Genomic DNA, 24886 nt, shown 5'->3' with positions numbered 1-24886 from the left:
AAGCCTTTCAGATGGAATTGGTAGCCAGTTTGTGCCAATGGAGAAGCACTCCACTAGTTATAGAGATTGCAGCTAAAAAGCAAACTACAACTCCCTGTATGTTACAACATTCAAAGGTGTTCCCTAACAATAATTTGGCCCAGTGAGCCACTGCACCAAAGCTGTGGCTCCAAGAAGCAAGTTCTAGTACCTATAGAAAGGGGAAATTAATCCTGACATTCTGACAATATGACCTATTGTCATTGTACAGGCAGGGACAGCCATCACTATGTGCTGCAAGGAGCTGTTGTCTCTCCATTCTTGCCAATGCTGCAAGAACCATTCTGGGTTCCTCACACGGCATTCTACATACCTTTCTGTGGCTATGCTTGCCAAACATAGGATTATGTTCATGTTGCAATGAATAAGGCACTGCAGCCCAACTCAACCAACTGAATTGGATGCCCAGCTGACATTCACAACACACTTCAGCGGCAGCATTGGGCAGAATTCTGTTATCTTCAAGGAGACTGAAGCACAATTCTAAGTGCAGCCATCCACATTCACTTGGAACACATCACCCAAATGCAGCACCACATGACATTTGTGGATTCAACTCCCCAATGATTTGTTGTTGTTTAGTCGTTTAGTCGTGTCCGACTCTTCGTGACCCCATGGACCATAGCACGCCAGGCACTCCTGTCTTCCACTGCCTCCCGCAGTTTGGTCAAACTCATGTTCGTAGCTTCGAGAACACTGTCCAACCATCTCGTCCTCTGTCGTCCCCTTCTCCTTGTGCCCCAATGATTATACCCATACAATTCTAGACAAGCTGTCAGTGGCTAAGACTAAGTGGCTACTAGTGGCTAAGAGCAAGCTGGGGAAGGGGGGGTGGGAGGAGTTTTCCAGGCTTGTAGTCATGTGTTCCAAATCATTACATTTATAGTTGTTATCTACTTATGTCCCCCAGAAGATTTTGATTATTCTCTCTATTATTATTATTATTATTATTATTATTATTATTATTAAACTAGATAATCTTGTAGGATGAGGTTCATTATACATTAGTACTTGGCTAGTCCTAATTAAAAATGTTTTGATATGTAATTACTAGCTAAGCAGATTAACAACTCTTAATTAATGCATCTTCTTCCACATAAGGATCAGGAAGTGAACCAGGAAGTGACCTATACAGAGAATGAGACTGTTCTAGCCAATATATTTTGTATCCTTCTTTTCCATCCACTCCATTCGATCTCACCTGGTTGGCAGTTCCTTCTGTGGCAGCATCTCATTATTGCATTTGAGCTGTTAGCGGGTGGTTTGGGGGTAGCGGTTGCCCTGCTTAGGGATTTCCCCTACCAATTCTTTTCATTGTTATTATTTGTGCCTGCCTCAAGTTTACCGCTACGTCTGCTGGTACATCTCACGTAGTTTGGTGTGGTTTTGTTTCAGCTACGTAAGCACACGCACAGGAAGACTCCAACAGTGCTGCTATAGATACTTGTAAAACATTATACACCCTTTTCATCCATCTGCTTTTCACATAGGCACCTAGGCTGTTCTGCACACCTCTTTTAACTCAGGGTGGGGAAACTGCGACATGGAGAGGCCTTGTGATGGGGTACTGCTGCTCACCTGATCTACAGTGTTTACTGTTGCTTGCTGTGAAGTAGAGAGGCCATACTACACCAATCTCACTGCTTCCTTGCCCCTTTATCTCACAGTATCACCTGCACCACAGAGAATCAGGAGAATAGTGGCACACCACCATGTCATCCACTACTGTCAGTGACCCTTCAAGTGTTGGTCTCCAGTGCTCATCAGCCGTAGCCAGCACGGCCAATGGTTAGGAACGATGGGGACCAGTCCAGCAACTCCTGAAGGGCCACAGGTTGCTCATACAGCTTTAGCTCATGAACTAGCCGTTCCACCTTGACCCTTTGCCCACATCCTGTAATCCAGAAAATCTCCTGAAGGTATGCTTCTCTGAAGCGAAGCAACTTTAAGACTAGCCGGGTATTAATGGATACAGTCTGTAAGTTACCCATGTAAATTCCTGAGAGGGAGAGAGTACAAACCGGACAATTATTTAGAAGCAAAAACTTCACAGGCTCTTTCCCGCCTCTTAATCCAGTATTCCGAATTTCTAATTTACCACATTTGCTCTTCTGCTTGCAATCCTTGGATATAACCATTAAAACATACTGGCTACATCAACATTTGAGCTCTCATGTGGTCAATAAAAAATAAAATAAAATTCCAGAAGTAGCAAGCACTCAAGGTATGGGAGGGGATGAATCACATCCAACTCTACAGAATTTAAAAAGGTAAAGGGACCCCTGACCATTAGGTCCAGTCGTGACCGACTCTGGGGTTGCGCGCTCATCTCGCATTATTGGCCGAGGGAGCCGGCGTATAGCTTCCAGGTCATGTGGCCAGCATGACAAAGCCGCTTCTGGCAAACCAGAGCAGCACATGGAAACGCCGTTTACCTTCCCGCTGTAGCAGTTCCTATTTATCTACTTGCATTTTGACGTGCTTTCGAACTGCTAGGTTGGCAGGAGCTGGGACCAAGCAACGGGAGCTCACCCCGTCACAGGGATTCGAACCGCTGACCTTCTGATCAGCAAGCCCTAGGCTCAGTGGTTTAACCACAGCGCCACCTGGGTCCCCAGCTACAGAATTTACTCCCACTATAAATTAGGCAGGCAGTATCCACAATATGTTCTGGATGTTTGGTTTAAAATTTTTAGTCCAGGCCTTTACACCATTAATGCTAGGTTGTTGTTGTTGTTGTTGTTGTTGTTGTTGTTGTTGTTGTTGTGTGTTTTGGAGTTTTAATATCAGATGTGTAATGTAGGTTTTTAATGTTTTGTATATTTTCATTTTGTTAAGCTGCTTTGGGACCCAGATGGTAACAAGTGAAATATGATTTTAAAAAATAAATTCACGGACACAATTATGGAATAACAGCTTGCAGATCTGTTCAGGTGAAAACCTGGGTAAAAACCAATGGCTGCTGCTAGCATGTGGCTCACTTCCACCCAGCCATAGCAGTTAGCTCTGACAAGACAGAAAAAGCTGGCCTTTGCCCACCGTACTAATAACAATAATGTTGGTATAGAAATTAAGAAAAAGTTGTTTAGCTTATGTTTTTTAATATAGCAATCAAATAAAATCCCAAATACTGTACAATAAAGTGTAATATAGTACACTGTTATAATACACTATTGATACAATACAGATAAAAAAAAATCAAATTAGTACAGCAATCACAAATAAAATCTGAGTGTGCTGAACAGCCAGCATTGTGAACATGGTATCATTACTATTCTAATTGTATTCAATTTGTAAAGCACTTGCTGTTTTCAAAGGTTTCCTAAATATATACAGTACTAATGCTTATTTATACATATTTTTTTTACTCAATTACTTCCAAAAGTGCACTATTTCTCTTCCTGGCAATAACCTTCATTAAAATAAAATCTAAAAATATGAATCACTGTTCAGTCTTTTAACTTTACTACAATCATAGGGGCAAAGTTGGAATGCTGCCTTAAAGTATTTTAAATGCAACACTTTAAAATGTAAGATACTATGGGATATTCACAAGTATATATTGAATAAAGCTTTTTGCTGGAATGTCAGTCCCCTAACTGAGGTTGTGACAGTCTGATTAGCATCCAGCATGTCAAACTGACCCAAAGAAAAAGTAGCATAGATCTGAATTCTAAGCATACACATAATTGAGTTCCACTAGAATTGGTGGAAATCGGGGATAATTCACACACAGTTGGCTCATATGAAATCTAGGTGGGTTGCATGCGCACAGGGAAGAGCAGTCATCAAAGCCCTCCATTATACAGATATACCCAAATTTGTCCCTTCAGAAAAAAAGCCATTTTGGTTTTGGAAAATACATCCTTTCTATAGCATTGTTAGTATACAGTTGCAGCAATGGTCTTCTGTGATCTTTACTAAAGCAGAGAATAGACGTCATGTCTGGACCATAAACACAGCAACTAAATACTGCCCCTATAATAAGTCAATTTCAACTGAAAATGTAGATTATTTAAAGCTAAATGAGAGGAACACATTATACAGGCAAAGAAGGGGAAAGATCTTTTTTTAAAAATCAGAAACTTTGTTACATCTTGCTACTTTATTTTTTAGCTGGGTAGAAGTATACTACAACGAACATTCAAAAGTGAAATTAAGTGAGCAAGCCATTTTTTCAGTTGTGAAATAATTAAGTTTTTAAAGCTGAAACATCCAACGGTTTACTCTCCAGAGAAATATAGAACAGTAATGTAGTAAGTGCACCTTGTATACCCACTAAAATACTACTAATGGAAAGCAAATCAGTATGCAGCAATTCTAGAAATTTCTAGAATGCACTTACTTCTTCAATTTTCTTCTCTGATTGTACATAATTTACTCCCTCCTGAGTAAACCAGTGTATTGGTGCTGCTGCGCTACTACTACTGTATTCTCACTTCCCATTCATATTTGTATATACATACATTAAACTTGCTGTTCAAGAACAAGCTTTTCTGACCTACTTAACAGTGTTTGAAATAAAACCATGGCCTTTCAACTGTCAAATTTTAGACCCACACACATCAGAAAGCCTGACGATTGGTGAATAATAAGAGACAGAATTTTGAAATGTCTACAGGAAATGCACTTCAGGCATCCCCATGCCACATCTGAGATTTTCCAGAAATTCATTTTGTAGAGGACTCTCAATCACTTGCTGAAGCTGCAATCCTGTAACTAGTTGCATGTGTTTAAGCTCACTAAGTGAAATATATCATGTTAGTGGCAACTATGTGTCATTAAAGTGAATGAGACCACCATTTATTTGTGCATATGAATTCCATTAACTTTGATGGAGATAAGCCTACATTGCACACTTGCAATATAAAAAATTAAATGTTAACGCTTCCCCAACATAGTTACAGCTACAGCAGTATTTTTTCATAACACTCCTAAGCCAGGTTGGGAAAACCTGTGGCCTTCCATGAATATTGGCCATGCTGGCTGGGGTGGACTGAGTTGAATGGCATCTAGAAGGTCACAGATTTCCCAGCCCTGTCCTAATCCTTTACTACTATTTTCATTTTACAAACAGCATTGCAAACATCTTTTCAACACATCACACAAGGGCAAGAATACAAAGTGAATAACTTTGTATTTTTATTTTCTGAGTAGGGAAAAATGAAGAGTCATAACACAATTCCTCAAGAGAAAGGATTTCTACAAGGGACAGAAAAGATGTACTTAACTCTTAGTTCACACCACCACATTAAATTATAAAATCACCCATGCCTTCCCAATTTTACAGCTCTTGCTCATTTATACATGCATTTTGAGTAAAGGATGTTGACAATTATCCTCCTTTGCACACAATGAAAAACCACCAAAGTACAGTATTTCCAAACTAAGAAGAAAAATATCAAACCACCAGGCTGTTTATCAACCCTATAATCCAAGCCAATTTTAAGATAACAGTGGCCATGATTCTCATCCAAAGAATCCTGGAAACTGTAGCTCTGTGCTATAAATCCCCCACAATAATATTTCCAAAAATACTGGATTTCCCAAGCTTATGTGATAGAAGCCAGAGATATTAACTGAATTTTCAGGATTTAGATATCCAGTGCAGATATCCATATGGTCAGAGAAAGAGTAGTTAGGTTCTGGTTTGTGTCACAAGCCATCTCATAATATATTAAAAGCTACCTTTTAAACTGGGGCATGGGATATTGCTGTGCCAGAAAGTCCAATATCACCCACCCCTGCACAATCCCTTACAAATGGATAACACTTTGGGCTACGGCCACAAGTCTGGTTGTGCGTTCGTTAGAAGTTACAGTGGTTTTTTATATTCCGCCTCAAGTATCCTGTTCTGTGTGGCATGATCAATTTTAGAATTACCTATTTACATCACATATTTCATTTCTTGACCAAATTAAGCAGCAAAACTATATATTTGGAATCATTTATTTATGAAAGTTGTATTTGTATGTTTTATATATAAGCAGTGCATGAGATAACAAAAGATTTAGTCCCTGAATGAGAAAAGCAAAAAGGGTGTTTGAAAGGATTAATATAGTTGAATGAACCAAGGCAGTTTTACCTTCGGTTAATTTCCCATATAAAAAATAAACCTTCCCTTAGTTGGGACATTTTATCATAGCATTGCTTAGAGGTTTCCTGTGTGATTATAACTGCAGAAAGTGTGAGTATATTTTCAGAATATAAACATTAATACAAACTTAGTATTTGTGGACCAGGTAAAACTTGCATGTTGAGTAAACACTGGCTTCAATAGCTAAGCACTTCAGATTTCTTTTCAGTATCTCTTCTGTATATAAGTTGTTTACTGTTTCAAGTTTATTTTCATTAGATGAAGCAGTAATAATGCACATAAAATAGAAATAAGCAAAGAGGCAAAAGTGCAACATCAGTATCAAGATAAATATTCTATCTTTACGGAGCAAATACTATGGCTGCTTATTAAAAAATAGCACTGTAGCTCTGATGAATATGCTGTTTAAGTGGATGACAGTTTAATCAAAGTGATGCATGAAGTCTTGCATAAAAGCGAAACACTAAGGATTTCCCATTTCAGGGAGTCAAAAAGAAACTGTTACTATGTCACTGAAAATCTGATGAAAGTTCTGTTAAATTCCATTAATCCAACATGCTTAGAAAGTGTTAATAGCCAGCACTGATAACCAACTGTTATTTTTCAAAATCTTCCTGCACAAAAAGCAATTCCTTATTAGCCTGCTGCAGTTTCTTAAAATACTTGCATACTACTGCCTTTGCAATGTAAAGCACACAATAGTACTTTACCAGCTCAAAATTAAACATGCAATCACTAGCCAACAGGGCAATGAAAAAGCTGCGCTGGCTCAGTTGGCCATGCATTGTTGCATCACCTTTGCTTTAGATTCATCTTATACTATATAGCACTTTGCCCTATCATTCTTCAAATATACAACTTTTAAAGAGATCTCAATAAATATATGTGGGTTTTTGAGAAACCTGGAAATCTAAATGGATGCAAAGTGTTCAGATCTAAAGGAATGCCTCTTTATGCTGGAACCAACACACTACATTTGTCAGATTTTCTTTTCACATATTAATCTTTGAAGCATAATGATTTCACATGGGCTGGAGGATTAAGACTTTAACAGAAATAAAATTACAAAAAAAAAGAACCCACATCTACAGCAGATAATTCATCCCAGTGCATATTCTAATAACTAATTTACAGGTAACTGAGAGCTAACCTGGGCAACAAAATGGCATATTAAAAGCTATTGTCTATCACACACTTGCTATCATGCAATGAGTAAGATTTAATCTTTGAAACATACAAGATTCAGTTACTAATCTTATGTGGCCCAGCCAACAAACATTACATTTGCACAGTAATCTCTTGTATTTTATCAGTTGTTTTCTATTCATGAATGATCCATTGGCTCAAATGTATTAGTGATTTCTGCATCTTGACTATCCATCTCTTCAGGCTCTTCCACAGAATTTCCCTTCTGTGCTTTTGATCTTGTAGAGAATGTTGTTCCCACTGCATTTGACATGTTACTGTCAGTTGTTTCTGCATTCAGATGTCCGCTGCCACTTGATAAAGAAAAGGATTCAGACAAACCAGTCTGAGGGCTCCTTGTTTTAATAGATGAACTTGCGGCTTCCAGTTTCCTTTGAGAGAAGTCTTGTGTCGCCGACTGCTCTGTATTCTGATCACGCATGTGTCTGTCCATTGAAGCCTGAATTGAAGATACCATTTCCTGCAATTTTTTTCGTTGTGCCTCAATCAAATTAGGATCAAGCTGCCTGCTGTCTCTCATGGTTCCTACTCCAGGAGCTATCCGTATTAGCTCACTGTTTCCAGAATCACCTGTGTACACTGAAGACTCAGATTTAGCAGAACTTGGACTGAAGTCTGTGCTTGTGCTTTGCTTTCTTGACAGTGGAGCTCTTTGATGAAGTGATTGGCTACCAGCTGCACTTCCTAAAGAATGGCCTTTCCCTTGAAATGCTGTTATATTGTGAAGTTGCTCTGACTTCTTTTTAACTACGCCACCACTACCCAACTTTAGGAGTCCATGTGAAGGACTTGCTTCCCGGCTTCTTGAAGAAGCTTCTGCTCGCACTTGGCTTAGGGCCTCCTTAACCAAGTCTTCAACATCGGAGCCCACAGGAAAATGCCCAGCAACATCCACACAAAGTTCCACTCTATCTTCTGCTGCATTGTACACAAAGGTCTTACCAGGCAAGTGTGGAAAAGTACAATGCCTACCATCAGCCAGACCTATAGAAAGGGGAAAGAGATATTTTAAAGTTTATATATTGCTTCTTAATGATGGCTGTGAAGCAGTTAACAAAGCATACCAGGGTCACATTATAAGCACAAAAGGTTGTATCCAACTATGTTCAACTCGGGGTAGCCCCACTGAAATTACTGGACCTAGTTAGTCATGTCAATTAATTTCATTGAGTCTGATTCGGACACAACCCGTAGCACCTTAAAAAGAAACAACTAAGGAAAAAACAAAAACGTAAGTGCAGACCTGTTGGTTCAGACCCCAAAGGACCATCTAATCCAGCATCATGTTTTCCACAATGGCCAACCAGATGTTTTTAGGAAATCCAGAAGCAGGACATGAATGTAACAGACTCTACCCACTGGCACATTGGCATACTGCTACTGATCCTGGACGTTACATATAAACATCACAACTATCAAGATCCTGCCTTTTTGTATCCTCTGAAGTCAAGTTTGAGGTTGTTTCTTTCAAACAAAACACATGTAGTATAAACCTTGGTTACCACTTGTGTTTTGTTTGGAGGAAACAACCATGAGCCCATGTTCAGAAGACATGACAAGCTAGGCTCTGGATTGTTTTGTCAGTGGCACAGCAGCAGCAGGTGAGAAGTGCCCTGGGAATTCTGCTCATCCACATTATAGTTTAAAAAAAAATGATGGTTTAACTCAATGTGATGTGCAAACTGAGCCACTGTATGTCATTCTGGAGAGTTCTCTGAACTACAGTAGTAGAAGGCTAGAGTGGAATGGCAGGCTGAAATGACCTGCTGCACAATGAGACCAGCAAATGCAGCTACCAGTAGTTAGACTGAAGCTCTATGTTTCAGGATTAATTGTACAGTATCACATTTTCCTTTGCAGTTCTTGACTTTGGCTTATAACACAGATTTTGTTCCTCAATCAAGAAAATGAGCGTGCACACAATTTAGTTCAAGAAGACAAGAAAAACAATTGTGACAACAGTACCACTAATTTAGAAGACCTTTACCCACTCTGTCAATTTCCTTTAAAGCCTATACATTTCTCTCTACTATAGCAAGCGTGCACATCAATGGCTTCATATCTGTAGCATTCTAAAGCATCCTGCTCTGTTTGAGCTGCTCTGTGTCATTCTGATTTGATTTGCTATTCAGATCTGAATCTGATACGTTAAATCTGAAACTGTTTTATTCCCATAACTAGAAAGGGGAATCTAAAATAGCTATATTTCTCTTCCCCCCCCCTTTTCACATAAGTGGGTGTATGGTAATTTGCAGGCAAAGGAGCTCATCCAGAGTGGATTAAGCTTGCCAAAGTTCAGGCAGACCCAACCAGTGGACTTCGTGCCAGGAAACATTTAAGTTGTTGAGGTTTTTTAAGAGGAAGTGTTTTATTTTCTAGCAGAATTGCATACAAATTGTATGTATGTTCTCTCCTTTTGAGGGAGTGAAATTGTGATTAAAAGCTAGACTTGTCCATCAAAACACAAGATCCTCCCACCTCTCAATCATCTCCCCTCTTGAGCTCTGGGTGTTTCCTCAGTCAGTTTTGTTTCAATTTTGAGAAAAGAAAACAAGCAAGGAGATGTTGTGCATTATATTGAACTTTCTGAAAAAACGGAAGTAACAGAGCTACTTGGAGTATGAGAACTCCCTGATCTGCCTTGACACAACTTGTTAATGGCAAAATCAAACTAGGGTCTGCCCCGAATCATCCTGATTTGCCTTCTCATTTGAGGTACACATGGCACGGTTGAAACACCACCACCCCATTTTATGTATACCCATGTACACCAAATCAAAGCTTCACAATAATTTTCTCTTAAAAACCATGATACATATACACAAGCATATAGTTAGAAATTATACCCATTGTTTTCTTCATTATATTGTAGAACACACCACCCTGATGGAACAAGTGAGGAAGTCCTTTTGCATAAGACCAGACATCTTCTCCTGTGGAACAGAAAAAAGGGTTAGTTAACGAGCATAATTATAATTGGTGGAAAAATATGAACTTCATTTATATATAAATACAAATGCCTGTTCCCAGCATGTCACTAAAGTCCTCCAACTTTCTATCACATTCTAGCATAACCAAGAAATCAAGACCGCAGTTGAGTTCTACCACCTTCTAGAGGAGTCAGGATGGTGTCACTTCAGTTATACTGTAACATGTGAAGACACACAAAATTTTATTTAAAGAGAAAGTTTTCAGGTCCCACTTGCAATATTACAATGAAGGCAAATGGAAAGCATGCTAGAGATATGAAGGTCCAGAGAAAGAAGGGGGGGTAGTCTCTTCCCCTGGTTCCCGCCTCCCTTCACATCTCAATGGGAGTCACTCTTTTAGTTTCCCTGGGAACCTAAGGGCCATTTCACACATGACAAAGTATTAGCAACACAGCATTTAGCTACACACATTTTACCGAAGGTATAGGAGTACTTGGGTACTTGGAGGAATACAAGGCAACCCTGATTTTAAGCATCAATGAAAGAGAATAGTACTCTGCCAATATATCTTAATGGAAAACTCAAGCTACATTAACTTAACTCTCAGAACCAGGGTTTGTTCTAACTGTAGCAGTTAATAAACCAGGATTTTAAGAAGTGGTTTGATATCCTATTTGTTTTAGCCAATCACAGATAGAGAACCATTACTTGTTCTATGTTTGGACACTATGAGGAACTGTTGTTAATTAAAAACGGAAAACTTTTTTCCTCTTTGCATGCAGAGGGAGGGGAGTTGAAGAATGCAATCCCAAGAGTCAAGCGAGCATTTTTCATAACAACAATTCATATTATTTGAACAAGGTTACAGTCCTCCAAGTATGAGACAGTTCTCCCATAGAAATAATAGGCAATTGCTACAAAGGTTCAAACTCTTCACACAGTATGTGTGCTTGTCTTGTTTAATCCTAAAACACCTAGCCTCCCATTTCCTTTCTGCCATGCAATGCTTCCTCCCAACCAGCCCCCCTGCATGAACATGAGGTAACCCACAGTTTTGTTTCAGACTCTTTTTTTTTGTCCTAAATACAGTCGTACCTCAGTTTATGAACTTAAACCGTTCCGGAAGTTCGTTCTTAAACTGAAACCGTTCTTAAACCGAGGCACGCTTTCCCATATGAGGCCTACCGCCACCAGTGCCCTTCCACCGTTTGGATTCCGTTCTTACGACTGAGGTAAAGTTCACAAACTGGGACACTACTTCTGGTTTTGCGCAGTTCGTAAACCAAATCGTTCGTAAACAGGACTGTTCTTAAACCAAGGTACCACTGTATTTTTTTCTTAAAGGCTTCCTGACATGCATGCAGCCACAATATCTTTTGGATACTACCTTTCTACTTCATACTCAGATGAGAACAAGAACTACTAGGAAAGATGTGGTTGTTAAGAAATGGTTAAAGCTGAAGAGATATTTTTCTCTGAATAACAAAAGTCATATGACCACAACACTTCATAAGGCTTGTTCTCAGTTAAAAAAAAGTAAAGTTGCCAGTTTCACTTTTGTTTAATAGTTTCTACTCAGTTTCGTTTCCAATAATGCACTATTAAGCTTTCAGTTCACAAAATTGCACACAGAAACTGCCATTTTCTTTTGAACAGTCATTTCCATCATTTTATTTTTAGTGCCTTGACACACAAGCCTAATTTTCAAAAGCAACACAGATAATGCAACTGAGAGTGCCAAAAACATTAATGACACTGCAAATGTTACGGCATTCTGCAATTATCACAAGGGTTTTATATGGGGGGGGGGGTACTTTAAAAAATGCCTCAGCTGGTTGGAAACCAAGTAATACTTTTGATGTCATGCACCCTGCAAGGTAATGGCAAAAACTGCAATACATTGATTTTACCGTATTTGCAACACTGCCAATTAATTTGGTTTAAGAGTTTTCTTAAAATATAACCTTCCATAGATCTGGCTGAGCAGGAGAAATGCATATATTATATATACTCTCTTGACAAGGAGTTCTGCTTTTAAGTTTGTTTTACTTCACCAAAACCCTGTTATGCTTTAAATTAAGACAGTAAGAAAGATGAGGTGCTGCAGTAAATATTTCACAGCTTCATATATATGCTTTAAATATAGTATTTATAGCAAAGGAAGCAAATGAGGAAGCAAGTGAGAATCCAGACACAAAAAACCTCTAGCTAGTTACTAGAATAATAAACTTCTTCATGAGGAAACATTAGGAATACGAGAAAAGTCCATTTATCAGAGCACAACATTACATAAATGAAGACATAAGATAAAGCTGGGAGACATAAGATAAAGTTGGCTTTCAAATGCCCCTAAAAGTATAAACTAAGGTTGGGGAATCTGCTGTTTTCTAAATGTTGCTGAACTATCATTCCTATCACTGGCCATGTTGGCAGAGGCAAGTCTAGAGGGCCACAAGTTCTCACCCCTGGCTGAAACAGTAGTTACAGGTACTTTTTTAAAAAAGTAGTTTCATTATTTTTGAAAGGAGGAACAGCTGTGCAGCAATAAAACTACTAGCACATTTCCAAAGCTTAGCAGGGTTTGGTATGGTTTCAAATTAGAGGACTGACTGTGTGTTAAGATTCCTGCATTGCTGGGGGTTGGGCTAGATGACCCTCGGGATCCTTTCTAACTCTATGATTCTATGAATTATGACACCAACTTGTATTTATCTACGGTAATAGGTGGTCAGATCATGTATGGATTTCTAGCTTTATAAAATTCAGAGTTTGAAATATCTCTACTCTTTGAAAAGCGAAAATAAGTTTTTTCCTTACCCATAAATGTTGCTAGAAGACACAGAGAGTACATTTCCTTGTCGATTTGTTCTTGGATTTCCTTGGAAGCTATTTTACTAGTAACAGCAACATCATCAAGTTTCACAGCATGGGCTGAGTGAACTGAAGCGGTCTGGCTGCTCTCCTCCTTGCCTTTGAGAATCTCTATAGTTACTCTGTCACCATGCAGTAGAGGAACAGGTTCATTTTCCTGCCCTTCTTTGGGTGGCAAAAGCTCTTTGGGAGGAAAGCCAACTCGAATACATTGCAAATGGGGAGGAATATTAAATTCTCTAGCGATGCTTTCTTGCAGTTCTAGAAATGTGGTTGTGGATTTCAAAGTGAGCATGGCCTGCCGCCCATCATTTGTTGTTATGCGTATTTTCTTCTCTTTCGTAGATGTTGGGGAATAAGGAGTCTTTATAGGTGTAGCAGGTGCAGAAGATGGCCCATCAGGAACAGCACCTGGGGAAGATGTTCTAGGTGGCACTTTTTGTGCTTGTTTCAATTTTTCTGTTTTGCGTTTCTGCATTATAGGTGCCTGTTCTGCAATGTTTTGCTGAATAGTTCTTTCAGTTTTACTCATATTTAGCTCTTCCCTGTGCAATGTTTTTGTTTTCTGACCAGTAAGAATAATTTTGGTTGGAAGTTGAGATTCCAAGTCTTGTCCTTGCTGCACATCATCAACTCTTCTGGCATGAGCACCATCAATGTTTACAGGCGTATAATCATCAGGGTTCTTTTTGGCTGTTTGATGTAGAATGGTATTGACAACTTTCTGGACAAGAATCTCACTGCCAAATTCTCCAGGAAAATGCTTGGTAACAAGTTTCATTGCAACGTCATACACATTGCTGTTCAGAGAAGGATCACTTTCATACTGAAACCAGTATACCGTCTCTCTCACCACTCTCCCACCCCACTCAAGAGTAATTGGGAAAGCTTCAGGGAGATTGTCATATTCCTTATCTTCCCAATAATGCTTGAATCCACAACCACATTTACCACCTGTCGATCTGGTATTAGTTCTGTCCCCATCCAAATACACAACAGAACCATCATTTCTGACACGACGCACCAATGTTCCATGGCACCAGTTACAGACAGTCAAATTACTCAAGTTATAATCAGGTACAAGTACATCCTTAACTGGATTATAGGCACATACCAAATTGTTAAGAGGAAAACTATAATTTTTATCAGGCCTTAGCTGGCCATGAGTACTTTTTGCCAAATTATACAGTTTCCCTCCGGGAGCCAACCACTCAGGAGCAACATGAAGTTCTGAAAGGGCACCACAAATGAGACACTTGTGAAGGCGGTTGTCCACCACTGCCTTTTTAGCAGCTGCTGTGACATCTTCAGGCTGAACTCCTATTACACCAGTCCTTCTATAGAAATACTGATGTACATCAGCTACTAAACTGGGATGAATGCCATGCTTATCCATGAAAACCTCTTCCATGGCAGCAACCAACCTCATCAAGTATTTGTCTTGCAAACTTCTGTCACCCCCAATTACACAACTACCATCATCTTCCAATTTGATGTATTTTTTAATAAGGTCCTGAGGTACTCCCCAAGCTTTAGGAAGTAATTTCATAGGCAATTGAGGCAAAGCAGCACCTTTTATCCCAACCAGAGGAATATAATGGTTACGGCCAGAACTACTCCAGGCAATACAGAGAGGTTTGTTCAACATGCCATCTTTTCCCATGCATTTTTCTTCTGGTATCAATCCAGGTAGAAAAGTGGCAGAGTAGTCTCCTGAACTACGCATTCCGCTCAGGGAATCCAAAAGGATGATGGGCCGGTGCAGCACATTGGCCAATCCAAAGATGTGGATGTTTCGAAGGCCCATTGGTACACCCTCTGGAGGAACAAACAAAGGATCACATTCGTTTATGATGTCTTCCCATTCTGCCGCATCAATGAAGTCATGAAAGAGGGCTTTGTAGCGGCTGAGATTCTCCCTAAAGTGCTTCTTGAGGTTCTCCCGCAAAGCGTGCCAGAACAGCTCCCTGCCCACCAGTGCCCGGGAGATCGCGTGCACCAAGCAATGGCCATCCCCATCCACATGGACCGGGATGAGGCACTCCTGGCTGTTGTTGGCCTTCTTGATATCCTCCAAGGTGTCGTGCAAGTAGAGAAGACTGCCAGAGCGGTCTTTGCCATACCCTACCGTGTCAACATGCTCAGGCTCAATTAGGAAGGCACGGTCGCCCAGAAGAGCGCAGTCAAAGACATCCCCCTGGTTCATCTCGGTCAGGAGCTTGGCCTTGCCCGTCTGCTTGTCCATGCCATAGCGGGCCAAGATGGGAGACAGCAGCTTGCAGTGGTAGTTGGACAGGCCCATGACTTTCACCAACTCGGTGTTCTTCCTGGGGGGCCCCGCCCCGCTCACCCCCAGCAGCGCGTTCCGCAGCAAGTTGTGCAGCACCAAGTCCGGGTCCGTCACCTCCTCCACCGCCAGCAGTTGCCGCTGCTCATGGCGCTGCCCGCAGTCCGTGCACTCGATGCTCCCGCTGCTCAGAGGCCCGTGCGCCGGGAAGAACAGCCGCGCCTGGCACTTGGGGTCCGGGCAAGTCCCCGAGAAGATCCGCCGGTCCCTCTTCTTCGAGACCGGCGCGGCCACCGGCTGCTGCTCCTGCTGAGGCGGATGTTGCTGAGGCGGCTGAGACATCGCTCCGCGCCTCCTCCTCCTCTTCCTTTCGCCTGCCTGCGGCCGCTCTCCTTCCCCGCTCCCTTCGGCTCGCGGCCCCTCACAGCTTCATGCCCCCCTCTCCCCTCCCCACCGTAACGGACGGAGCCTGACAGAAGCCGCCCTTCGTCCTGACGCGGCGCACCAGCCCCAACAGTGAACGCGGAAGCCTCCGGCACCAACACTGACTGTCGCTTCACTGCCCTGGCCGTTGCCCGCAACGTAACGGCCTTTCCCCTCCCCTCCTTCCATGCACACGGCGCAAGCGCGGCGGGCTGAGGCACACGGTAAATGTAGTATCATCCGCCCAGGAAGTCAGGTCTTGTAGAATAGGGATCCCCGTGATTAAAAGACTACCGATACCAACATGCAACGCGGTACAGGAAAAACCGAGAGCCATGAAGAGGGATGTTTTTGCACAAGGACAACCGGGAAATGTAGTGTTTTCTGTCGCGAAGGGCCGAGCGCGATCAAATAGACAGGGGCGCGAAAGCGACTACATTTCCCATAATGCTTCACGACTTGCTCTCGTGGTTTATGGCGTCAGTGAGTTGACGAGGTGTAGGTTGAGGGAGAGAGTTGTTCAGGCGCTTAATGTGACATATGTAGCTCAGTTCGATGCGTTCAATAGGTATTTCTCCGGGGCAAGTACATCAGACTGCAGCTTTCGACTAAACAAATCCAGCTGCCAAGTTATCCCTTTTTTAAAGGGATTTTCCCTTATGCTGAATAGGCTTCCTCGCGAGAAAAGGGAAAACTTGGCAGCTATGATCCTGACGCCTCTTGGATTTGCTGTTCTCTCAGCCCGCAAGCTATACTTTATGGATATTAAGTCTGAGTACAGTAATTGAAATAACTACATATTCTTCCCCCTAGTGGGAGCCCTTCTAGATCAGGTCAAAGGCCGATCCAACACTCTGTTCTCACAGTCACGAGCTAGATTATTATGATTATATATTTGTTTATACTCTGCCTTTTTCCTTGACGGGACTCAAGGTGGCTTACAGATAAAAATAGGAACTGCTGAAAACATATGGGGGAAATCTAAAAAGCAATTAAACATTGATAAAATTAAATCTATACACATAGATGCTCATGACAAGGCCTCAGGGAGGACCAGAGTGCAATAACAACAATATATTTGTCGGAGGCATGCTTCCTCTGACACAGTAGTCCCACTGAATACTGGGAGTGAGATTATAGTTTAGCCATTTGCTGTGAGAAGTAGTTATTTTTGTTTGACCTGAGTCTTTCAATATTTAGCTTCATTGGAGGGCCCCAGGTTCTAGTATAATGCAAGAGAGAGAGAGAAAAACTTTGCTCTGTCTGCTTTTTCCGCATCATGCACAATCATATTTACCTTTTATATAATTTATATCCCAGAAATGAGATAGTGTGAGACTTATTAAGAATTGGGGGGGGGGAATACCTATGCTGTCTGTAAACATAGACAGAAAGCAAAAAGTACTCAGAGATTAGGGCTGTTCTAATAATTGCTAGTGGTGTGAAAGCTGAATGGAGAAGAATGCTAAATGTTAGTGCTTAATTCCATGCAAGTGTTTAATGTGAAATGAGTGCTCTTCATGTATGCAAATATTTTAGTGTCCACACAGTGGAGTTGACATTGAAACCTTTATATTCCCACCCCTTTAATCCAGATTTACCCTTTCCAGTTAAAAAAAATATGCTGCCATTTACACTTTAGTGAGATCTTGACAACCAATTTATAATTTTCCCATTAGGAAGCACCCAAAATCACATATATTATTATAGTGTTGCTTTATTATATAATTGTATTTTATTAAAGATTAAACGTGCTTTTTTTGGATAGGCAAAATGTTCCCTTTTGCATTTATTCTCCACTAGTGAATTCCTTTTTAAAAAGCACTGCCAAACCATGCAAACTATATAAAGGATTCATTTCAACAGTACTGAATGCACAGCTCCTTGCTTATGCAAACTATGCATCCAATCCAAGCTGTGGAGAACCACTAACAATGACTCCGCCAAAGCCCTTGGTGATCAAGTAGGGATATAAGGGATCAGGCCATCCCTAAGGTATCCTGGACCTAAGTTGTTAAGGGCCTTGTAAATTAATATAATAACTTTTAACCTGACCCAGTAGTGTAAGGTGCAAACCAGTGCAAACTTTTGAGCACCTGAGTTATGTTCTGACAATACTCTGTCCCCATTGTCTAGCCACAACTATTGTTGTCCAGACTTTCTAAACTATCACAGGAATTCTGTCAACAATATTATCAACTGTCGACAATACTAAATCCAAAACATATGTGATCTTTTAAAAGCCGCTTTGCTGGTTCTGAATTATTCCAGAGAAATATGCTTACTATTAATTTGAGGATATATTGTAACTTCTCTTGATTTAGTGTGCCTGTGAAGCGGGCACCATTTCTGTGGTTTGCTATGGTCACCCTAGTCACAGAAATGTTTTATTTTCCACCTTTCTAATTGAAACGACATGGCCTTGAAGCCTAAGCAGCTCCCACTGTGATCACATTAGACTATCAGCTAAGCAGCATCTGGCCTGACCAATACATCACACTGGGGACAGACTTTCAAAAAGAACTGCTAGTACTGCAGGGATGTGTCAGTAGAGTTTTTCTTTTGATGTTCTCAACCACCACGGTCCTGTTGCTCTGTATTCTATTAAAGACCATTTCCTACTAACCATTAGGAAAATATTGTGCCTACATTCCAAAGAGGCTTGTGTGTGCAATTGGGCTTTGCATAAAGATCTGGCTGTACATGGTCACTTGGGAGATGGTTTGATGCTGCCATTTTTGAAAGCATTGGTACCTGTTCTAGATGTAGCCCCTATCCCCCCCCCCAAATGAGGCAATTGGCACTATCAGAGATGGCCTTGCTGTCTGCTTTTTTGAGCCTATGATCCCAATTCAGCAAAGGGAGCCACTTGTGCAGACCTAGGTTCTGGACACAGAAATCCAGCAACAGCACTTGTTCAATGCATTACTATACATGCAGGACATATTTCAAAATGTGGTTTACTTGCAGAAGCCTGCTTCCATACACAGAGCACCCTTGCTGGATTTGGGTGCATCTTATTACTATCATCTAGGTTTATACAATGTAGCAGACTTCATTGAATTTAATCTTTACTTTTTGAAAAGCACAATTAAGAGCTCAGTTGCTTCAGAGTAGAGCTGTCAAGGTAACTTGGTCTGACTGGTGTAGTCAAATAAGAGTACCGTCTGTAAGCTGAGAAGTCTGTCTCAGAGTTTGCAAACATGGAAATTATTTGGCAGGCTAATGCTCCAAGTTAAAATCAGATGCCATGAGGGAAGAGGAGGGGGTGAGAGATTTTAAAAAAATCAGTACAGTATTAGGTGAAAAATCATTTAAAAGTTTTCCTAATATTTCAGGTAACATTAGCTCTGTCTTTTGCATTTCTGCATCTCAGGTTATAGTTCTCTACATTATACAAAACCATGAAGCTTTGCAACAGTTTTAGCATGCATTACTATTTATGAGTTACAAATGGGTCCTGCAACAAAATGTTACAGTAAGGAGTACTCCTGCTCAGGTTTCCATTTACAATCATACCTTAGTTTAAGTATGCTTCGGTTTGAGTACTTTCAGTTTAAGTACTCCGCTGACCTGTCTGGAACGGATTAATCCACTTTCCATTACTTTCAATGGGAAAGTTCGCTTCAGGTTAAGTATGCTTCAGGTTAAGTACAGACTTCCGGAACCAATTGTGTACTTAAACCGAGGTACCACTGTACTCCATTCCACCCATTTCTGGTTTTTCCTGCCAACAGTCAGACAACATTTGATACCCAATGGATATGCTCATTGACTTGTTTTGCAATCCCCATCTCTTTTAGGTTTTCCCCCTAAATTGTTTTTGTACTTCTGCAAACTTTGGGCCTGTGCCAAGCCTACTGATATCTCCCTCATGTGTAGGCATTGTGTGGTTTCGGCTACATAAGGACTGGCACTCAGAGAACTGAGTTTGCTAATAAAGTATATCATGATTTAATCAAGTGTCTTTTCAACCTGCAGGTCACATTACATTCCCAACCTAGAATGATCCACTTTGCTTGTTGGAACTGGGGCTGCATACACACCATATATTTAAAGTGTATGGCTTCCCCCTACCCCACAATAAACACCTGTCATGAAGCTTCCAGAAGTTTCTAGATGTGGAGCAATTGCGAGAGCCGTGCACTCCTACAGGAGGCAACTAGCCTCATAAAGCATTCCTGTTTCCCACTTAACAGCCACTTCTTTTGGCCTAGCACGTCTAGAAACATCCAAATCACCACATCTGGGGCAGCAGGGGTGCAGTCCCGGACAGCTCAGGGACCAGGTAAAAAGTAGATGTTGCATATAGTTTGCCCACCTTTGCTCTAAGTGGCTTTAGCCAGCCTTCTGGTAGCAAGACTTCAAGCACCTAAAAACATATCACAGCAGTTACTACTGCTGCTGCTGTTTTTAGGATATCTCTGTATAGATAACCTCAGTGTTGTTTTTTCCCTGGGGGTCCTCAAGGGTACACAGTTCTGGCACCTTTTTCTCCTAGAAAAAAGCACTGGATAACCTTGACCATAAGATTATAAATCTGGATTTAGAATGTGTTTGCAAGGCTGGAGTTGTCATTACTGATGGAGACTGAACACTTCATGCCAACACTGGGGGGCAGTTTTCAGAATTTAGCAGCATGAATTCACATTTTTATGCCTAAAATGCCTAAATTTCTCCTGTGAAACAGAATCAGGGATCTCAGCATATAGGGATGCAAATAGCCCTGGGAATCATCCCCCTGCCAACACTTTCTGTTCTTTCTGTTCTTTGCAATTTAATCAAGAGAAATGGCTGGCTTTTATCCATTGGCAGGACAGGCAAGGGCCAAAAATTCAATTAGGAAATTACAAAGGGAATGGCTGAATCATGTGCAACACTTATCTAGAGTGTAGCTATAGGCTGCTCCAGAGTGATGGCTTCCCTCCCTTTTGTTTCAACTCCATAGCACAAAAATGACAGAAGAGCACACTGGGGAAAGTAGGGATATTCTCATTCACCCCATCCAGTGGGTCGTTCATCTGATCTGATAGGCACAGCATGGGCTGAAGCCCCCTTCTCATTAGGATTATTGCTTCAGAAACCCTGAAGCAGCAGCTGTGGGCCTGACAATAAAAAATGTTTGGCAAGCCTTCCCTTTAGGGTTGCCACATTTTCTTCTAGCAAGGCTCCTGTCCCTGGCTTTCCAACCACAGGTGACTCCCAAACTGCAGAAGTGGACAGGGAAGCAAGATATAGGGAAGAAGAATAAGGGAACAGTTTGGTAGCAGGCTAACAGCTGGGATCACATAAAAGGATGATATACTCAAGGAGCTGTTCCCCTCCCACAAGCTTACGCAGCAGTGGAAGCAGCAGCAGCATTGTTTCTTTTCTTTTGGTTTTTTTACATTCTAACTTTTTAAAATGGTCCAGCATTAAAATGGGAAGTGCTGAATTGGGTGGTTGCAACTACTGTACCCAGGAACAGGTTACCTGAAAGACTGCCTTCTCTTGCATAAACCTGTAATATCACTTAAATCATTTGGGGAAAGTCTACCCATGGTACCTCACCCTGCAGAATATTGCAAGGCAGTGACATTCCCCCCCCTTCATTTTCTGCTATCGTCCCTGTATTGTGGCATGACCTTCCCTCTGCCATAAGTGAAGCAGCAACCACCAGTTGCTTCAGACATTTTGTAAACACATGCCTTTTTGCCCAGGGTAAGGCAGAACCTGTTTTTATTTGTTTTAATTTAATTTAATTTAATTTTAATGTACCTTTATACTATTGTTTATTTTCCTTTAATTGTACACCACTTAGAGTTCTTAAAATTTGTAAGCAGTTTTATAGATGCTTTTAAATAATTTTTTTTAAAAAAATTGACATCTTTATTTCACAACAATGCCTCTAAGTCCAAATATTGCACCCTGCGACACTGGAAAAAAGAAATATAGTGGCTGCATCTGCCCTGCAAAGCATTTCTCATTTCTCATCTCTCTCTCTCTCTCTCTCTCTCTCTCTCTCTCTCTCTCTCTCACACACACACACACACACACACACAATGCCAGCATCAGTTCCCGTGGACCATTCCTGGACAATTGGCCCTGGCATTTGCATCACCAAGCCTCATTATTCCTCAGCTGTCAAATTTAATTGAGTGGCATAACCCACTATTTAATTTTTGTCATTCCTAGTACATATTCCAATTTCCATATGTCTGACACGATCACCTTGCTAAGAAAGATGCATATTTACACACACAACTAAAATTAAAATTCCCATGTATTTTGCTACCAAATGGATACCATGCATTATATTGCCTCAAATAACTTTTGCTGGTTGTTCTTGCTTTAAACTCAGTGTTCAAATGCAAGAAACAATTCTGGAGGATTCACAACACATCGCCATGTACTGTTGGAGGAACATTCATATTTTACTGGCACAGTATGATCTCATTTATCTAGATGTCCTCTATGACATCTAACCCTGACTGGAGTAAATAAATTATGGAATTCAATTGCCACAGTAATTCTGGAATTAAACCCTGACACTACCACAAAGTACCAGCAGATCCTAGTTGTGTGCGTTTGAAAACTGTTATGCCCTTCCTTATGCAACTGCTGCAGAACAGCCCTGAAGAGTTGGTCAGTTGCATATTAACTATCCAATAACTGCTGCCACCCCCACTCCCATTCAAAATCACAGCCCCTAGATAGGAGGGGAACCTGGGCTGCTCAAGGAAATACTAGAGCCCAAGACCCTGAGACAACACACTTGCAGTTCCCTGCCAGATCCATCTCAGTTTATGGAGAATGAAGCCGGCACCCAGCTCTCTGACTCTCTCAGAGATCAGAGCAAGGCAGCAAGATGCTGTTCTTTGACAACCCCAGTCCTATACTCCTGTATAATGAACCAAGCAAACCTGGGCACATGGTAGATGCAACCCACCATACCCCTTAGCGTATGAATACATGCAAATGTGTTCATAAAGCCTTGGAGATAAAATGGTAAATTAGTATTGCAAAACTATGTCTGGTGACCCTGGTAAAAGAATTAAGGAGGTTATGGCTACTCTGGCTCAACTACATAGCTGTCAACCCTCCCTTTTTTTGCAGGAATCTCCCTTATTCCAAGCCACAGCTGTCAGCTTTCCCTTTTTTGGCTGGAAATTCGCTTTTTCCAGTGCCGTTTCCCGCTGCTATCCTGGATTGTTAGATATACTGTAGACTGCTGATCCCTTCTTTTCAAATCTGAAAGTTGACAGCTATGCTCAACTAACTGAGGTCAATAACTGAGGTCAACACAGCTCTCAGCCCAGGATTTCATTATTATTATTTTTGCCTCTAATCATGCATTTCTTACATTAATTGAGATTATTAATCATCACTTTCAATCTACTGTATACTCTTATCAACACTCCTTTTATGCAAGCGGTTTCCTAAATGTTCACTCATCCATACTTAATCTAGGAGAGCAGTGGTAAGACGGCTGCGGTATGAACACAGGATATGGCTGTTGAATTGCCGGGGATTGTGCTAGGATTCTAATTAAATGAATTAAACCTTCCTAGTTAAAGGGAATTGTCAAATAAATTATAAAATGTCAATCCCTGTAGGCCCTACGTAGAAGCTTATGCTTGTATCCAGGCAGCAATACACCTTGCCCTGCATTTGAAGTGAGTTTCAAAACATATCTATATTATTTAGAAGTAAACAAGTTTCAAAAATTAATGTTGCTTCCCATACATGCATTTTATTTGAAACTAGCTGGCCCTGCCACGCGTTGCTGTGGCTAATCCCTGTGACTGCCCCCACCCTGTGCCAATCCATGATGTATCCCGCCCCCTCCTCCCCCCACCCTCCGTGTCCTGACCTATCCCGTCCCCTGCCCCACCCCACCCCGGCGAGTCAGTACCTCCATTTGGCTTAGTCTGTAAAGGCTTCAGCCTCCATTTGGCCTAGTCTGTTAAGGCTTCGGCCTCGTATGTAAACGGCAGCCGAGGTGCTGTTTAGAGGGAAGGTTCTATAGGTGTAGTACCAGTGTAGCCGCTGCTAGAGGGCGCTGGTTTGCAACCTGGTTCTTTTCCCAGCATGCACTTTTGGCGGAGTGGTATGTTCTGGAACAGGGTTTTTGGGGGGTTTCACCTGGCGGAGGTGTGACATCTGTATTTGAAAACTTTATAAGAGCCTTCGGACATTCGCTTTGGACGTTGTGTTCAAATTTGAATGGAATCGGTGAAGCGGTTTCAGAGAAAAGTGGACAGAAACCCACATGTCCTTTTTACATATATATATATATAGACTAGCCTGAATTTAATTTCCACAGCATTTAAAAGTGCATTATAGTGCTTACCCTATCCATTCCCACAACTTTAGAGATCGCCATAAGATTGCCCACATGCCCATATGGCTCAGTTGCACATTGGATGTGTACTAATGGTTTTTTGCTGTTGTTTCCACATGAGATTATTCTTGTTGAAAGATGCAGAGTTGTCCCCACAATCCAAATGCCTTGTTCAAGGACAAACTAGAAGAAACCAGCAAAGCACCTGTGGCCTAATATTCCTGATTCGCTGATCGGAAACTAAGTCTGAAACTGGTTGTTGTTTTATTTTATTTTATTAAAAAAAAGACTTTTGTATTTTCCATGTACATGCAAGGATATCCCACTTTGTCTTTGTGGAGAGGCTCTGCAGCAACATGAATTTACAGTAGTAAGCAGTGACACTGGGAGTCTTTGGGACCAGTGTTGGATCAGTTGCTGGATCAGACCAATGTTCCTAATCATCCAGGATCTGGTTTCGCACAATGACATTCAGATGCCTCTGGGAAGCTCACAAGCAGAACATTAAGGCAGGCATAGGCAAACTCGGCCCTCCAGATGTTTTGAGACCACAACTCCCATCATCCCTAGCTAACAGGACCAGTGGTCAGGGATGAGGGGAATTGTAGTCCCAAAACATCTGGAGGGCCGAGTTGCCTATGCCTGTATTAAGGCAACAATTGTTCACACAATTAATATTCTTGTTCAAAAACAATTTTTCACCATTTATC

The 24886-nt window shown here is 41.2% G+C and overlaps 1 protein-coding gene across 1 annotated transcript; it reads right to left on the bottom strand.

Annotated features, from left to right (window-relative positions):
- Nucleotides 1-2316: 2316 nt before the first annotated feature.
- Nucleotides 2317-16006, bottom strand: VCPIP1 (valosin containing protein interacting protein 1). The gene is made up of 3 exons (XM_035125918.2): nt 13090-16006; nt 10189-10275; nt 2317-8326 (listed from the first exon to the last, which is right to left on the bottom strand). Exons 1-3 carry the CDS (start codon nt 15770-15772, stop codon nt 7461-7463), a joined length of 3636 nt encoding a protein of 1211 aa, XP_034981809.2. The 5' UTR covers nt 15773-16006; the 3' UTR covers nt 2317-7460.
- Nucleotides 16007-24886: the final 8880 nt, after the last annotated feature.

The sequence above is a fragment of the Zootoca vivipara genome, chromosome 8 (assembly GCF_963506605.1).
Source record: "Zootoca vivipara chromosome 8, rZooViv1.1, whole genome shotgun sequence".
NCBI lineage: Eukaryota > Metazoa > Chordata > Lepidosauria > Squamata > Lacertidae > Zootoca > Zootoca vivipara.
Note: the sequence above shows the minus strand (reverse complement) of the source record. Positions and strands in the feature narration are given on the sequence as shown.

Excerpts from the sequence above, each read along its gene's own strand:
- VCPIP1 (XM_035125918.2), bottom strand. The coding sequence starts at position 15,772 with ATGTCTCAGCCGCCTCAGCAACATCCGCCTCAGCAGGAGCAGCAGCCG. Across the intron at positions 10,276-13,089 it reads TCTTCTAGCAACATTTATGG|GAGAAGATGTCTGGTCTTAT; the intron begins GTAAGGAAAAAA and ends TCTGTTCCACAG. Across the intron at positions 8,327-10,188 it reads TATAATGAAGAAAACAATGG|GTCTGGCTGATGGTAGGCAT; the intron begins GTATAATTTCTA and ends CCCTTTCTATAG.